Genomic DNA, 17094 nt, shown 5'->3' on the forward strand with positions numbered 1-17094 from the left:
GCTCCTGGGCCATTTCCCCCTATTTGGCAAGAGATTTAGATTAAAATGGTAGCCAATATTCTCAAGTGTACTTGTTTCAGAGTGTTTCAGGGACATAGAATTTGGGCAGTGGAAATAACTTCAGATTATATATAGTTTACATATCAATTTTCAAATTAAAAAGCCTACAAAAGTGAAATGCTTTGCCTCACTTAAAGCCACATAGTGACATGATTATCATTAGAACATAGAACAATTCCTGTTTCCTTAAAAAGTGATCTTTGTTCTATACCAGTGGCTTTCAAATTTTAAATGAAATAGAAACATTGAAGAACTTATTAAAACACATACTGCTGGATTCCAACCCCAGCATTTGTGATTCAGTAGGTCTTGTGGATGCCCAGTAATCTGCATTTCTAACAAGTTTCTGGGTGGTGCTGCTGCTGGGCTGCGAAGCACACATTGAGAACCTCGTTCTAACAGCATGCATCTTGAGGCCTCTAGTCAGTTTCATGTAAGTAATGTTAATCCTAAACTTCTGAGAACTTACTACTAGGTATTTCTCACTACAAATCTATATTGCCTTTTTTCTCCCAATGAGACATATCTTTCTACAGTGTACCTAAAGTCTTTATTTGATAATGGCTCAGTCTAAGAACTGAAGATTTTCTGATCAATTAATTGATTATCTAATTATAGACCAGTTAATGTCTGCATGCTTCTTAAAATATAGAATATTTTTTTTATCACACTACCCTCATTTTCTTTATTGATCAAAATTATTCTCCATCATCTCATGCTTACTTCCCCATAACTATCTAACTGGTTGATAGTGTCTGCGAATTATTTTGTCACAGTTCCTCAACCACTGCTAGGTCTTGCTGCCTCCAGCTTCCTTTCCCCACTCTCTTTTACTACCTTAGTTCAGGCGGCCATACCAAAAGTATTCCATCAAACCTGCGGTGGTTACACTTTTGCTTTTCTCTTGCTTCAGGTACAAACTGACAAAAATAATCCTTCTAAAGAAATCAGTGTCTAAATAATTTCAGAGTTTTAGGAATATAGTAAGAAAAAGTTAAATACCTTGAGCAAATATAACTTCCATTTTTTAAAAAATGGTTTAGCATCATTAGGTAATATTTGCTTTTCTAAAAATGCAATTTCATAATCAACAGCTATAAATAACACATTAAACTTATACCAATTGCTTTCTATTAAAGGAATTATGTATGTTTTTAGAGAGAAAAAAAACACACCTAACGTTTAGACAAAATTTAACCAGGATTTTTGGCAGAAATGTTCTGTTACCTTTCCAAATTTTTTCCTGTGGTTGATTTTGAGTTTCATAGCATTGTGGTCTGAAAATATACACGGTATGATCTCGATCATTTTGTACTTGTTGAGGCCTGATTTGTGTCCCAGTATGTGGTCTATTCTGGAGAATGTTCCATGTGCACTGGAGAAGAATGTATATTCCACTGCTTTAGGATGAAATGTTCTGAATGTATCTGTTAAGTCCATCTGGTCCAGTGTGCCATTCAAAGCCATTGTTTCCTTGTTGATTTTTTGATTAGATGATCTGTCCATTGTTGTGAGTGGGGTGTTGAAGTCCCCTTACTATTATGGTATTACTATCAATGAGTTTCTTTATATTTGTGATTAATTGATTTACATATTTGGGTGATCTCACATTTGGCATGTAAATGTTTACAATTGTTAGGTCATCTTGGTGGATAGACCCCTTAACTATGATATAAAGCCCTTCTTCATCTCTTGATACAGTCTTTATTTTAAAGTCTAGATTGTCTGATATAAGTATGGCTACTCTGGCTTTCTTTTGTTGACCATTAGCATGATAGCTGGTTCTCCATCCCCTTACTTTCAATCTGAAGGTGTCTTTAGGTCTAAAGTGGGTCTCTTGTAAACAGCATATAGATGGATCTTGTTTTCTTATCCATTCCATTACCCTATGTCTTTTGATTGGAGCATTGAGTCCATTGATGTTTAGAGTGAGTACTGAAAGATATGAATTTATTGCCATTATGTTGCTTGTAGAGTTGGAGTTTCTGGTGGTGTTCTCTGGTCCTTTCTAGTCTTTGTTGCTTTTGGTCTTTTTTTATTTGTGTGTGTGTGTGTGTGTGTGTGTGCACGCGCGCGTGTGCGTTTTCATCTTTTCTCCCCTCAGAGAGTCCCCCTTAAAATTTCTTGCAAAATTTCTTTGTCTGGGAAACTGTTTATCTCTCCTTCTATGACAGCCTTGCTGGATAAAGAATTCTTGGCTGCATATTTTTCTGATTCAGCACACTGAATATATCCTGCCACTCCTTTCTGGCCTGCCAAGTTTCTGTGGATAGGTCTGCTGCAAACCTGATCTGTCTTCCCTGGTAGGTTAGGGACTGTTTTTCCCTTGCTGCTTTCATGATTCTCTCCCTGTCTGAGTATTTTGTGAATTTGACTATGATATGCTTTGTTGATGGTTGGTTTTTGTTGAATCTAATGGGAGTCCTCTGTGCTTCCTGGATTTTTATGTTTGTGTCTTTCCCCAGGTTAGGAAAGCTTTCCCCTGTGATTTGCTCACATAACCCTTCTACCCCTATTTCTCTCTCTTCCTCTTCTGAGATCCCTAAGATTCTGATGTTCCTTTTTAATGAGTCACTGATTTCTCTAATTCGTAAATTGTGCTCTTTTGCCTTAATCTTCCTCTTTTTTTCTGCTTCATTATTCTCCAGAAGTTTGTCCTATATATCGTTGATTCTCTATTCTGCCTCATTCATCCTTGCTGCTATGGCAGCCATTCAAAGTTGCAGCTCAGTTACAGCACTTTTTATTTCATCCTGGCTAGGTTTTATTTCTTTTATCTTTGCAGAAAGGGATTTTAATCTATTTTTGACTCCAGCTAATATTCTTATTATAGTGATTCTAAATTCTGGTTCAGACATCTTGTTTGTATCTCTGTTTTTTAAGTCACTGGCTGTCATTTCTTCTTGCTCTTTCTTTTGGGGTGAATTACTTCGTTTCATCATTTTTAAGGGAGAAAAGGAATTAATGAGGTAAAAAATTAAACTTAAAAATATATTAAAATTAAAAAATTAAAAACAAACACATACACACACACAAAATCGAATAAATGATGCTAGATCCTACGTGTGTTTTGGTCTGGGTGTTGAAAGGGGCTTGATACATTAGATAAAAAAGGGGCAAGAAAAAAAAAAGGAAATCACTTGAAAATTTGAAAAAATAAATACACTGAAGTTGACTAAAATGAAATGATGGAAGTAAAATAGATTTTGAAAAACTTTACACAAAAGTAAAAAAATATAGTAGAAAAAATTAAATAAAAATATTTTTAATAAAAATTGAAAATAAAAATGAATTTTTTCTCTTTTTGTATGCAAGAAAAGAACAAAAATGAAAAAGAGAAAAAAGAAAAAAGAAGAAAGAAAGAAAATTGAATAGATGTACTGGCAAACAAACTGAAATATGACTGAAATTACTTCATTTTCCCCTATAGGTCAAACTATGAAGCGTTTCATAGTTCATAAACTAAGCAGGCAGAGACTTCTGTTCCTGAAGAGCAAGGTTGGCCCAGTTGGGTGGGGCTTAGTGTAATGGCTCCGTTCTCCACTAGATGGCGTGGCTTTGCTTTCTGGAGTGGATTGTTGTGGCACTTGTAGATGTGTATGCGCATGCGCGGGAATGGTGATAATGGCATTACCCAGCTACCCAGTCTCTAGTATCAGAACTCTGTTCTCCCTGATCAGCAATCGCGCACCTGTCCTGTGTCTTCAGCTTCCGTCCACTTCCCGCTTTTACACAGTCTGTGACCAAGCCCCAGGCAGCACCTCCCTCCTGAGTTTTGTCTCAGATGCGGCTGTTTTTCCTAACCCCTTACTTCTGAGGGACCGTGGCTTTGACCCATTCTGTCCCTCTGCAGGAGGGTCTCACGGAACAATGGCCAGGTGCCGGCCGCACTCAGGAATGTTTGCAGGACCGTGGTGCTACCGGTGCCCAGAGACTGCAGCCTGGTGCCAGCCCGCTCCAGAAAAAGTTCGCGAGATAGTGTAGCAGCAGCATTTCAGAGATTATGGAAAATCACTAGACGTCTGGCACCAGGTTTCACCCTTAATGACCTTGTTCCAGCACCAGTGAATGTGGTTGTTCTCTTGGGTCCACTGGGGCCTTGCCTTTAGGGGACCCACACAGCCTCTACCAGGTGTCCTCCCAGCAGGGGAACCGCCTCTCCCCATTTGGCCTGAAGACCCCCAGACTGCACTCTGCTGCTGGGATTCACCCTTCTCACCAGAACACCGCCAGGAATTGTGCTGTGGAGTTTCAGACTCTGCACTCCCCGTTTACAGTCTTAATGGAATCTAAACCCTCTCCTTTCTCCTTTCTCCCTTTTTAGTTCAGTCCCTGAGGCTGTTTCCACTTTTCTACTTTCTCTCCAGATGCTTTTTGGGGGGTGTTTTTCCCATACTCTCCCCTCCACCCCATCTCTGTCCTCTCTCCGCATGCAAAAGTGGCTTCCTGCCCCCCCCCCCCCCTTTTTCTCTCCCCCCCCAGTTCACCTCTCCATGCTGTGTACCTGCTGAGTTCTGTGGTTCATGTTGTGCAGATTGTTGTGTTAATCCTCAGATCAGTTTTCTAGGCAAGATGGTTCAGTGTTGGTCTGGCTGTATTTCATGGACACGAGACACACAAAAAACTTCCATGCTGTTCCTCCACCTTGGCTCCTCCCCTGACAGAAATATTCTAAATCAACCACCTGTTCTGCTGACCTCTGGACAGATCTGTAAAATACATGAAAAATAAAGAATTGTCATGAGATTTTATAGTAACCCATCTTGGGAACATTGAAGGGCATCATGTTCTTTTTAATTGCTTTTTTCTTCTTTTAAGGTAAAGATAACTAAGAACAACATGAGCACATTTTAGAGCAGGGGTGGAGCCAATATGGAAGCCAAAACTGATCTTTTTTTTTCTTCAGCATTTAAACACACACATATTCAGAGGTCATATTTGGGTAGAGATTTGTTTTGAAATAAGCTTTGTTTTGGCGGGGTGGGAGATTGTGTCTTCTGAAGCATTCTGTGAGGTTTGAATCTACAATCCATCTTCAGGAAGGCCTCTGTATGATTCTGAAGAATTAGAGAAACCTGCAAGCATCCAGAGAGAGACATTGAAGACTCAGCTTCTTAGTCTCCTTAACTCTGGGCTCAGAGCCGTCTTCAGCATGCTTGGCTACCTGAGTTTTGAGGGACAGTGGATTCAGCACAAAATGAAAATGTCAGGCTCCATGTCCAAAAGTATTAGGAATTACAGATGGTCAGGGCCCCTGGGTGGCTCAGTAGGTTAAGTGTCCAGTGCTTGATTTTGGCTCAGGTTTGTGATTTTGAGCCCGAAGTCATTCTCTGTGCTGCCAGTGCAGAGCCTGATGGGATTCTCTCTCTGTCTCTCTGTCTCTCTCTCTCAAAATAAGTAAATAAAGTTTAAAAAAATTACAAAATGGTAGAACATTAAAGCAAAAATGGAATTCTTCTGAGACTGGAACCCTGTGTGGCTGACTGCACAGGTCACACATCTGTGACATTGAGCCCAGCTTCAGGTTTCCTTCTGGGTTGAAAGCTCAGTTTATCTGCATTGAAAAAAAAAATCTGGAGATTCAGAGCAGAAACTGCAAGAGTAAAGGGTTTGTGTGGAGCATGCACCTATAACTTTTGGCAAACCAAATATGTTAAATGATGTGTATGGTGTATATAGTATGAAAGGTATGAGAAGTACCTCAGTGATAGAAGTTTTTCTTTATTAGAAAATTCACATGGAGAACAATGAAGTAGCAAAGTGTGATTCTATTAAAATTGAATAAGGTCTTTTGGAAACCTATTGCCCACATTATCCCATAAAGAATGGGGTCACAAGTCATCAGCACATTATTTGTCAACTCAAATAATACACTTCATCTATGTTATGTAGTACTTATCATAATGAAGTAAAAGCATTTGCTTATTTTTTTCTTTCACTCATAGGTCTGTGAAATATTAGAGGAATTGACTATCTTATTATAAAATTAAGAACTAGTACTGAATACTTGAATGTGTGAGTAAATTAACCTACCTTCAAAACAAGATTATTATTTATAAGACACATTTGATGTGCACAGTTTCAATCTTTAGGAGAAAAACTGTCTTTCTTTTAATTTGTTATTCCACATGTAATGTATTCATATAAATAATGAGACCAGTGACGTCTACTCCTAATAGACAATGTGTTTGTTTTTGTCCCTTGAATTCAGGCTTGATTTCCTCTTGCATGACAGACGGCTTCCATAATGTGGCTCAGCCTCTCATTCCATCTGAGTCACATGTGCGATTATCTAAGCACTCCTGAAGCTGCCCATGGCCCCACACAACTCATCAGAACTTCATGTATGACCCTTGAAGGAAACAGTGGAAATTAAAATTAAAAAAAATTTTTTTCCAAGTGTATCCATGTAGGGGTGCCTGGGTGGCTCAGTCAGTAGAGTGTCGGACTTTAGCTCAAGTCATGATCTCAGGGTTCCTGGGTTCAAACCCCACGTCAGTCTCTGTGCCTGGAGACTGCTTTGGATTCTGTGTCTGCCTCTCTCTCTGCTCCTTCTCCACTCAGGCTCTCTCTGTCTCTCAAAAATAAACATAAAAAAAAAGTGTGTCCATGTAGTGATTTAAATTTTTTAAATGTTTATTTACATTTGAGAGACAGGGACAGAGCATGAGTGGGGGAGGGGCAGAGAAAGAGGGAGACACAGGATCTGAAGCAGGCTGCAGGCTCTGAGCTGTCAGCACTGAGCCAGACCTGGGGGGGAGGAGGGGCAGGGAGGGGAGTGTGTGGGGGGTGGTGGGCTTCGATCTCATGAAGCATGAGATCATGACCTGAGCCAAAGTTGGACATTTAACTGACTGAGCCACTCAGGTACCCCTCCATGTAGTGATTTAAAATTACACTATAGCCTTTGGGAAATCTTATTGCCTATAATATAAGAGGCCAAAGAAAGGGTTTAGATTGATGTTCTATTTAGCTTTGCAAACATAACTGTGATGCTAGGCTTTTATGTAATTTATTTTGTAAGCAGTGGCCAAATCCACTGTTTCTCACGCTGTGCCCCAATCTGCTTTTGTAAAAACTCAGAAGAACACTTGAAAACTATTGTCATAAATTCAAACTGCTTGAGAAAAATTGGTGAAAGTCTATCACAGTTGTTTGCCAATACTCTGTTAACCCTGGTGTACCCATACCTTTTACATACTTTCCTTTTGTTCTCTTTTTCAGTTTCATTTTAAGCATATTTTTGTTATTCTAAGACAAAATAATGAATTAATTTATCAAAACTAAAAACAAACAAAACAAACAAACCAAGGACAACAGCAACCAAGAAGCAAAACGAAAATGAAAACAAACTGAGTGGTTTAGATTCCTACTAAAAAAAAAAATGGGCTATGGTTTTAATTAAAGATTCAGTATGAACATTTGGACATATAGTGATTTATTTCCACATGAGAAAACTCATATAGCCCTTGCCATTAAGGAAAATACCTGTGATATATCAAATTTAACATGCAAAGCCAACCTTGCATTGTAGAAATATAGAAGGTTCCAAAGCTGAGTTATATGTTGGACTGAGGGATAGCTATCTGCTGACTAAAACAATCCCATACAAGAAATTTTTAGTGGATGAGTTTTGCTTGAAGAATGGATAATTTCAGCCAACTTAAAACCTATTATTTCATTGCCCTAATTATAATGGATTCCATAACATAATATCTATAAAATATGTTAAGAAATCAAGAACATGTTTGAGTCTGAAACAAAAATAAAAACAAAACCAAATCTTCAGTTTGCTGTCCAACATGGAAGAACCTTACAAAGTCATCATTGTGTACTAATATAAGTAAGGTTGAATGAACTGAAAAATAAGCTCTTCTTAGATCTGTCAGAGCTGTTAAGCCACAGGACCAACTGCTGCCTCCAAAACTGCAGAGAAGACAGACACATAGATATAGATAATCACAATCTACCAGAGAGGAAATCCACTAGCAAAGAACTCCACAGAAACCAGCACCATGATAGGAAAATTAGGACTGTAACTGAGGAGTTGACAGAGGCTCAGTGTAGATAAGCGAGAGATGAATACTTCATCTCAGCCCCTAGCTACTTGGTCCCCCACACTCACTTTTGTGTTTTAACTGCAGAAAGTCTGTCAAGTCCTCACAGTAAAGATCAGAGAAAAATCCCCTCAGGCTTCTGAGGTGGGAAGAAACTAGCCATTTCAAAATAAGACAGAGCATTCTGATCTGCTTAACAAAACCTGCCTTCAAGAGAAACTGTTTTACCAGAGTGTAATTTGCTGGGGATTTTTCAGAGCCTGGTGGACTTGGGGAAAGGAAAATACCCAACTTATCTTGTTCTAGCCTTCCACATAGGGTAAGTTGCATACCAACTCCAGCCCCCTCTAGCTTCCCTGTACCACCAAAGGGGGTGAAAACAAAACAACAGTTGCTAAAAGACTGACGCTGAATCATAGGACTATAAAATAATTCCTCTATGCCCACACCTTACCAGTGTATTACTGAAGGTCTATTTACCACAGTTCCTTTTACTTAGTACATCCTGTCTTTCCACACAAAAATCTGCACATAGATGCTTATAACAGTTTTGTTCATAATTACCAAAACTGAGATGCAATTAGGATGTGCTTCAGCAGGTAATGGAGAAATAAACTGTGATACATCCTAAAGAGAAAGGAGCTATCAAGCCATGAAAAGATATGGAAGAAACTTAAATGCATACCATAAGTGAAAGAAGCCAACACATCATGATTCTACCTGTATGACCTTCTGGAAAAGGCAAAACTATGGAGATAGAGGGAGCATCTGGGTGGCTCATTAGGTTGAGTATTGGACTCTTGATTTCATTTCAGGTCATGATCCCCAGGTCATGGGATTGAACCCTGTGTTGGGCTCCACACTGAGTGTGGAGACTTCTTGGGATTCTCTCTCTCTCCCTCTACCCCTCTCCCCTGCTCGTGCCCATGCTCTCTCTCAAATAAAAAAAAATTAAAAATAAAAAAAAAAACCCTACGGAGATAGTAAAAAGGTCAACTGTTCCAGAAGTCAAGGTCACAGAGGGATGAATAGCCAGAGCACAGAGAATTTTTAGGGCAGTGAAACTATTCAGTATGATATACTATAATGATGGATACATATCATAACACATTTTTCAAAAACCTTGGAATGTACAACACCAACAATGAACCCTAATGTAAAATATAAAGTTTGGAAATGATAACGTGCCAATATAGGTTCATTGATTGCAACAAATGTACCAGGCAGTTGCTAAACATTGATAATGGGGGTTGTATATGTGTATGGAGACAGGGGAACATGGACACTCTGTACTTCCTGTTCCAATTTGCTATGAACCTAAAACTGCTCTAAAAAATATGCCCTCCCAAGAAAGCAAGTGACTCTGACCAAGAAAAAAAAATCTTACCAAAATTAGAAAAGAAAGGATGACAAATTTAAAAGCTGGATCTTTAAAAGATTATTAGTGTAAAACTCTGAAAATAAATGATTCAGCTTTCACTTCTGATTAAGGTGGAATAGCAGGGAGTAGATACACCATCTCATCTGAACGAGTGAAAAACAGGCAAAATCTATGAAACAACACTCAAGGGAGAAGAAACAAAGAAGGTAAGCCCACAGTTGCACTGTTTACTGTCAGGCCACTAAGTAAGGAAAGGAATCTTGGGGTCTCTAAGGGAAGGATAAACCAACTAAAATATTCTCTTTTATATATAAACTCAAATGCTTTTCTAATTTGTCATTTTCCAAATATTTCACTCTTAATTTTTATCAGACATCCCCACCTTTCTTGGTTTATTATTAACATGGATTGAATTAGGAAACCCAAGCTTTGCTATGATCACTGGGAGATGTCTAATAACTAACTAAAATATGAAATACTTAAAAGCAAAGTTAATGGAAGCATAAATCCATGAAATATAGCCACCTAATTTTTAAAACAAAGTTTCTTCACAGCTTTATTAACTAACATTGCTTGAAATAAGCTATTTAAATACAGTATTTTTAAATAAAAAATGCACAGAAAATGGGGCACGTGGGTGGCTCAGTCAGTTGAGTGTCTGACTCTTGATTTTGGCTCAGGTCATGATGTCACAGTCGTGGGATCAAGCCCTGCATTGGGCTCCTGACTGAGTGCAGAGCCTGCTTAAGATTTTTTTTTCTCTCTCTCTCTCTGCCTCTCTCTGTCTCTCTCTCTCTCCCCCTTTCTCTTTTCTGCTTGCACTTTTTTCTCTCAAAAAAAATGCACAGAAAATAAATAAATGGTAACCTCCAAGTGCATGTGTTAAATAATTCAAATTGCAACCTTGGAGGAAACAAGTAAGTCCCACACTTTTGGTTTGAACCCAAAACCCAGAGAAGTCCCACCATCCTGTGGCTAACACCATAATTTTCAGTTTCTTTTTAAAATTGGTTTTGGGCACCTGGGTGGCTCAGTCGGTTGAGCATCTGGCTTCAGCTCAGGTCATGATCTCCTGGTTCCTGAGTTTGAGCCCTGCATTGGGATCTGTGCTGACAGCTCAGAGCCTGGAGCCTGTTTCAGATTCTATGTCTCCCTCTCTCTCTCTCTGACTCTCCTGACTCACACTCTGTCTCTAAAAAATAAATAAACATTAAAAATAATTTTAAAAAATTGGTTTTAAAAAGTAAAAAACTATTTTTAATGTATATAATTATTAAATGTAAGTATAAAATTGGGTTAAAGAAGTGATGGGGATTAAGGAGTGCACTTTTTGTGATGAGCAACAGTGATGTACAGAAATGTTGAATCACTATATTGTACACCTGAAACTAATATTACGCTGTATGTTAACTATCTGGAATTTGAATAAAAGCTTAAAAAAATTAAAAAAAAGATAAAAATAAAATGAAATAAAATTTCAATTACAACTATATACTATATATTATTCATAAATATACACATCATACATGTATGTATGTGGTATGTAAGTATGTGTATATATATTCACACATACACACAAATATTTCTTACTTTCTAGGTCTGCTTGAATTCTGTTTTTTCCCCCCAATCTTCTAATTCAAGGCACTGATTCTTTCCCTTGCAGTTTTAATTCTCTTATGTAATGGTTCTAACACCATTTAATATTTTGTATTAGCAATACTTAAATTTGTCACCTCCTTTACCTTTTGCCAGCTTATTTTCAGTCTCATAGTGCCTTCTTAACTCATTTTACTTCCTTCATAATTTTTTTCCATGAAGTATGCTTATTCTCTAAATGTACAGAAACACGATCTTTAAGATCTTTCAGTGTCTTCTAAAGTTTTAATAAGTCTTTCCATTTGATGTTGTTTTAAATTCACCTTTAATTCTTTTTTTTAGTAATAGTTTCGACTGAGCCCATGATCACTCAGTCAAAGAATGCACTGCCCTTATTCCCAGTGAGCTAGATATGATCACATTGCTAAGTTCAGGCCAAAAGAACTTCTTGTTCTCTTTCTCAAAGACATGGTGCTTACTCCGGATTCCTCTTTCTCTATCCTGTTGGCTGGAAAATGTCAACAATTGAATTGATCTTTCTGCTCCTAGAGATGAAAGCCAGGTGCAGGTGTTAACAGAGCCATTTTCCTAGCCTGAATCTTTGGATCGGCTCAAGAAGTGCCTACTTACCCATTATCACCCTGGGGAATGTCACATGAGAAAGAAATCTCTGTGTTGACATTTTGGGCTAGATTGTTCTTTTTTGTGAAGGCTGTGTTTGTACTGTAGGTTGTTTAGTAGCATCCTTGGCCACAGCAACAAGATGCCTATAGTTCCTCTTCTCATCCCAGTTGTGACTAACAAAAATGTTTCCATTCTTTGGCTAATATCCTCTACAAGGAAAAATTGTCTCTGGGTGAGAATCACTAGTGCAGAGACTAATGTAGAAATTGTTACCTGTAGGTGGGGTGCTGCCTTAAAAAAAAAAAACCTCATACAACATAATATTCACATAGAGGTCAGGTGGAAGGAAGAGAGTAAAATGGCATGGAAGGCTGGGAGGTGCTGATCATGTTTCTGCTGTGGCATTTGGTAAAACCGTAGTAGGCACAACATGTTCCTGTAGAGCTTAAAGCTACAGAGAAAGTGTTTAGAAAGAGGCAGAATATCAGTACATTTGGTTATTACATGCTGTCTTAAGCAAAATACTGCAACCCCCAAAATGAGCATATCCAGGAAATATTGGACAATTTCTTTGTTGCCTGCAACCCAAATTGGCTAATACACCAGGAAAGTAAGTTCTCTCAGAGTTGGAAAAGCTAACAGTCTCACTCTCACAAACAACACAAGAAAGACTGTCAGTTTTACTCAAAGGTCTCCCATTTGGAGTCTTCAGCCAAAAATAATGAGGAGGCCACAGGCAAATATCAGGTGATAGGTGTTGCCTTCCCACTGCCTACTTTTTGGAGGGCCACAAGTTAACTAATCTTAAAATGAAGAAAAAGGAAGTTAGCCCAGCAAAGCAACCAATTAATTAAAAGCAAGAGTCAGGAGAATAAGAAACATAACTAGAAGATATTTTTGGGTGAGCTTCTTTCACACAGAGATCTTGATTCTTAAGTTGAAAAGTCACTAACCTGGCCTTGAAAGGTTTTCAACTGTGTGATATGAAGAAATCCTTGATTTCTTAAAACCACAGCATCAAAGAGGAAGCTATGAGAACCATGTGGTGGCCTAATGTGGCCCAACTCTCCAACATCAGCTTTAGAAGATGGCATGGAAGATTAGGAAACAAGGAAAATTTCCCAGGTGATCAAACTTGGGGCCAAAAAAGGGACAATGGATAAGAAACTTCCTCCCAGAGAAGAAAACCAGTCTGACCACGAAGTTCTTTTACTGCCAGGCCGTGGGAGCTTTTGAAATTCTGAGCCAGCACTATTTATTTCCCAATCGTAATGAACCAATGAGTTTTTTAGGTGAGGGTTTTTAATTGTACTTTCTTATTTCTTCGCCACCATTGTATATTGAGTGTGTATGAGTGCTGGAGGTGAGAGAAAAATAAATGACTGCACTTTTCTGTTCATCAGACTGTTGGGCTCCCCACAGGATATCGAAAAGATTGTGTATCACCCAGAGATAACTCAGTTTTGAGTGGGATGCAGTAACTGGACATTTTATTATATTTCTTGGAGAAAGGATATTTTCTTTATGTAGGAAGAAGGATACATGGATACTCATACATGGATACTGGGGTGGCCAGAGTGAAAGTCTATCAGGAGCCTTTACTTTTCCCTTGATATTTATTGCCTCTCCACTTCCTTTTAGTAATAGAATCTGTTGATCTTTAGTTGAGTACAAGGTGTCCAGCTACAGAGAATACATTCCCAGGCCTCTCTTGCAAAATAGACCCCATCATGCGACTAATAACCAGCAGAACACAAAATGGCCAATAAAAGAAAAATTCCTGAATTTTGGGGGACATGTGTGTAAAAGAAACACATTGCCTTTCACTAACTTCTCCTTTGGACTGGGTATCAAGCAGTAAAAATGCAGACTGACACCTCACACACAGAAATGTAACTCACTTATTGAGAGTAAGAGATTTGTTTCACGAGGTTGGTTCCCTAGATGACCTCATGGAGAAGAGTCCACCTTTTTGCCATGGACTTTTATGAAAGAAAATAATATGGTATAACCTTATTTCAACTGCTATAATTTTGGGTTTTTGTTTTACTTGTTTTTAAATCTATATCTTAACTCCTATATTTTCTCTGGGATTATCATGGCATTATGAATATCGTCCTCAGGAATATGCTGAAGTTTTGGGCATATTAACATTAAAAGTTTAATTATTTAATTAATTTTAGTTTATTTTAATTAAGTTAATTTATAGAATTGACCTGGTGCTATGGGCCATAGGCTATTACAACTGGGATAAGTTACTCTGCATTTTTACTCTAAACTTAACAGTATTGCCTTGTGACAGCTCTTTGTATATAGAGTTAGGCAAAATATTTTCCAATAAGTATTTTAATTTATTCTACATTTCTGAGTATTTTCTTATTCTATTTTCTAACAGGGAAGACTTTTTATATCCTTATTTTTCTCATGACTATAAATATATTTATCTCAAAAATCTAGTTTTAAGATTTAGCAATTACATATATTACGTATTTATTAAAACAATTCTGCTTTACATATTAAGCAATTATTTAAAATGTGGATTGAATTTGTAGATCCCATATGATAGTACACAGACATATATATGTAGTATAGTGCATCCACACATACAGACATAATTCCTTTCTTGGGTTTCATTTCTTTCCCTTTTTTAACTTCTTGAATTCAATAAATATCTTTTATTTCTCTTCTTTCTTATTTAGTAAGAAATTTCCTTTTAGCTGAGCTTTGTTACCCATGAATTCTTAAACACAATTATTTTTCTTGATTTATTTTATTGTTTAAAAGTTTGTTAGCTTCTACCCCAACCTTCAACAGTTTGGGTTTTCTCTTGTTTTCCATGTTTCAAGTAGTGAAACAGTAACAAAGCTGTAGTAAAATTAAAAAAGAGAGAGAGAGAGATTAAGTTTATTCAACTCACTTTAATATGCAATGCAAGATTATGTCCTTCCTGTGTATCACAATGGTAAAGTTCAAATGAGATCTTGAAGAGAGCAGGCAAATGCATGGCCAAACTGGGTTGCATTGCTGTACTAATGTTAAGAGTTCCTGATAGCCAATCTCTTAGTCATTGCATAGGTCTTGATCTGGGGCTAACTAACAAAAGTCAAGTTGAAATGTAAAGCACTAAGTTGAATTAAAGCCTATGGACAGGAAATAGTAGACAGGAATATTGTCAACTATAGATTGCTGAGAGCTTCCACGCCAGGAAGGACTTTACCTTCCAGAAGTTCCAGACTAGAACCTCCTCCAGTGCTCACGTGGCTCATTTTATCTTCAGTGTTCCATTTGGCACAGCAAGTAGCAGTGTCTCCACCTCCTATAATGGTGATACAGCCCCTGGAAGTGGCCTTCACAATTTCATCCATGAGGGCTTTTGTTCCATTAGCAAAGGCGTCCCATTCAAATACCCCTACAGGTCCATTCCACACAATTACCTTAGCGTGAGCCACAACTTGAGCATACTTCTTGTTGGTCTCAGGACCACAGTCCAAACCCATCCAGCCAGCAGGTATGCCTGATTTTACAGTGGCTTGGCCAACCTTAGCATTCTCCTCAAACTTGTCAGCAGTGACAAAGTCAGTAGGAAAGGTAATGTTCACACCATTCTTACTAGCTTTAGCCATGATATCTTTGACAATCTTGGCCCCCTCTTCATCAAAGAGGGACGCACCAATCTCCATGTTGTTGAGTACCTTAAGGAAGGTATAAGCCATTCCACCACCAATTATCATCTCATTGACCTTATCCAGCATATTTTTGATCAGTTGGATTTTGTCTGCCACTTTGGCTCCACCAAGTATAGCCAGAAAGGGTCTCTCTGGGTATTCTAAGGCTCTGGCAAAATACTCTAGCTCCTTTTTCATCAGGAATCCAGATGCCTTCTGGGGAAGATTCACTCCCACCATCGAACTGTGGGCCCGGTGAGCAGTGCCAAAAGCATCATTGACATATACATCCCCTAGTTTGGAGAGTGATGCTCGAAAGGCTTCTATTTTACCTGGTTCAGCTATAAGCTTATTTCCAGAAGGATCTTGGCCTTTTCCTTCTTCCTCCACATGAAAGCGCAGGTTCTCCAGTAGGATGACTGAACCAGCAGCCGGGTTGGCACAGGCTTTCTCCACTTCTGGGCCCACACAGTCCTTTAGAAACAGAACATCCTTGCCCAACAAGGATTTGAGCTCAGCAGCAACTGGCTCTAAAGAGTATTTATCAGGCATGGGAACACCATCAGGTCGACCTAAATGACTCATAAGAACTACTGACCTGGCTCCATTATCTAGGCAGTACTTGATGCTTGGGATGGAAGCTTTGATTCTCTGGTTGTTTGTAATCCGGTTCTTCTTCATGGGAACATTGAAGTCTACTCTCATGATGACTCTCTTCCCTTTAACATCCAGTTTGTCCAAAGTTAACTTCTTAGAAAGAGACATCTTGATAATACAAAGACAGAAGCGGACACCTGGATCCCAGTGCTGAAGAACCACTTTACTGCTCTCGGGAGGCTGGATGGGTGATGCTTTCCAACGGCTTTCCTCTTGGCCCGCCCCTTCCTTTTCATCACTAAGTCCCCCACAGGGCAGGCGTGATTGAACTAGGGAGAGGGAAACTTGGCTCTGCAATTCGTTAACGGTGCTGTCAATCTTGATTTGGAATGTGTTGCCGTAAAGCGTCAAACTGCCGGTGCTGAACACGAACCCAGAGTAGTGACTGGTAGCTGGCTTGCAGTGAGAGCTGGGGCAGTGAAGAAACCTTGGAATAAGAATAGTTCTGCTAAGGCTCTTGCACGTTCTTTTTCCACATCTCTTTTGACTCTTGCTCTTTTAAAAACAAAACAAAACAACAACGAAAAAACCCTCGACCATGTCAAATCTTAATTATATTGAGATATAAAAACTGCAGTACCAAATAAAGAGATGGGTTGAAATGATGGGTCTATAAATCCTTATTTATTCAAGGCAACATATTATGCTTCTGTTTTTCCTTGATACATATTTCCGTTAACAGTCTAGCTTGTTGTTAGCCATTGGCTTTAGGTATATTCTAGGGTAAGCGGGAATGATTTGTTTTTATTACCTTGCTTATTCTGTTCTCAAACAACTGTGAGAGAATGCTTGGTGGCTTCTTTAGGATAATCCCATGAGACAAAGAGGGTAACAGTTAAACACTGCAGGTGATAGTGACTTTTCTTTCAGATGACAAAGTTATGATAAGCCCTCTTTTTTTGGGGGGGGGGCTTTTTGATTCATTACCTGTATGAATCAGAAATTGAGCTGAAAAGAGGAATGATTTTCATGAGGATGAAAATGTCTATATGAATTGAAAATGAGTAAGAGATTTAATTTTGGGGGAAAGAATATATGGCTGATTGGCTTAATA

At 38.4% G+C, this 17094-nt stretch overlaps 1 protein-coding gene across 1 annotated transcript; it reads right to left on the reverse strand.

Annotated features, from left to right (window-relative positions):
- Nucleotides 1-14616: 14616 nt before the first annotated feature.
- On the reverse strand, nt 14617-16269 carry PGK2 (phosphoglycerate kinase 2). Its single transcript, XM_049653787.1, has one exon. The coding sequence runs from the start codon at nt 16146-16148 to the stop codon at nt 14895-14897; it is 1254 nt and encodes a 417-aa protein (XP_049509744.1). The 5' UTR covers nt 16149-16269; the 3' UTR covers nt 14617-14894.
- Nucleotides 16270-17094: the final 825 nt, after the last annotated feature.

Source organism: Panthera uncia, assembly GCF_023721935.1.
Source record: "Panthera uncia isolate 11264 chromosome B2 unlocalized genomic scaffold, Puncia_PCG_1.0 HiC_scaffold_24, whole genome shotgun sequence".
Taxonomy (NCBI): Eukaryota; Metazoa; Chordata; class Mammalia; order Carnivora; family Felidae; genus Panthera; species Panthera uncia.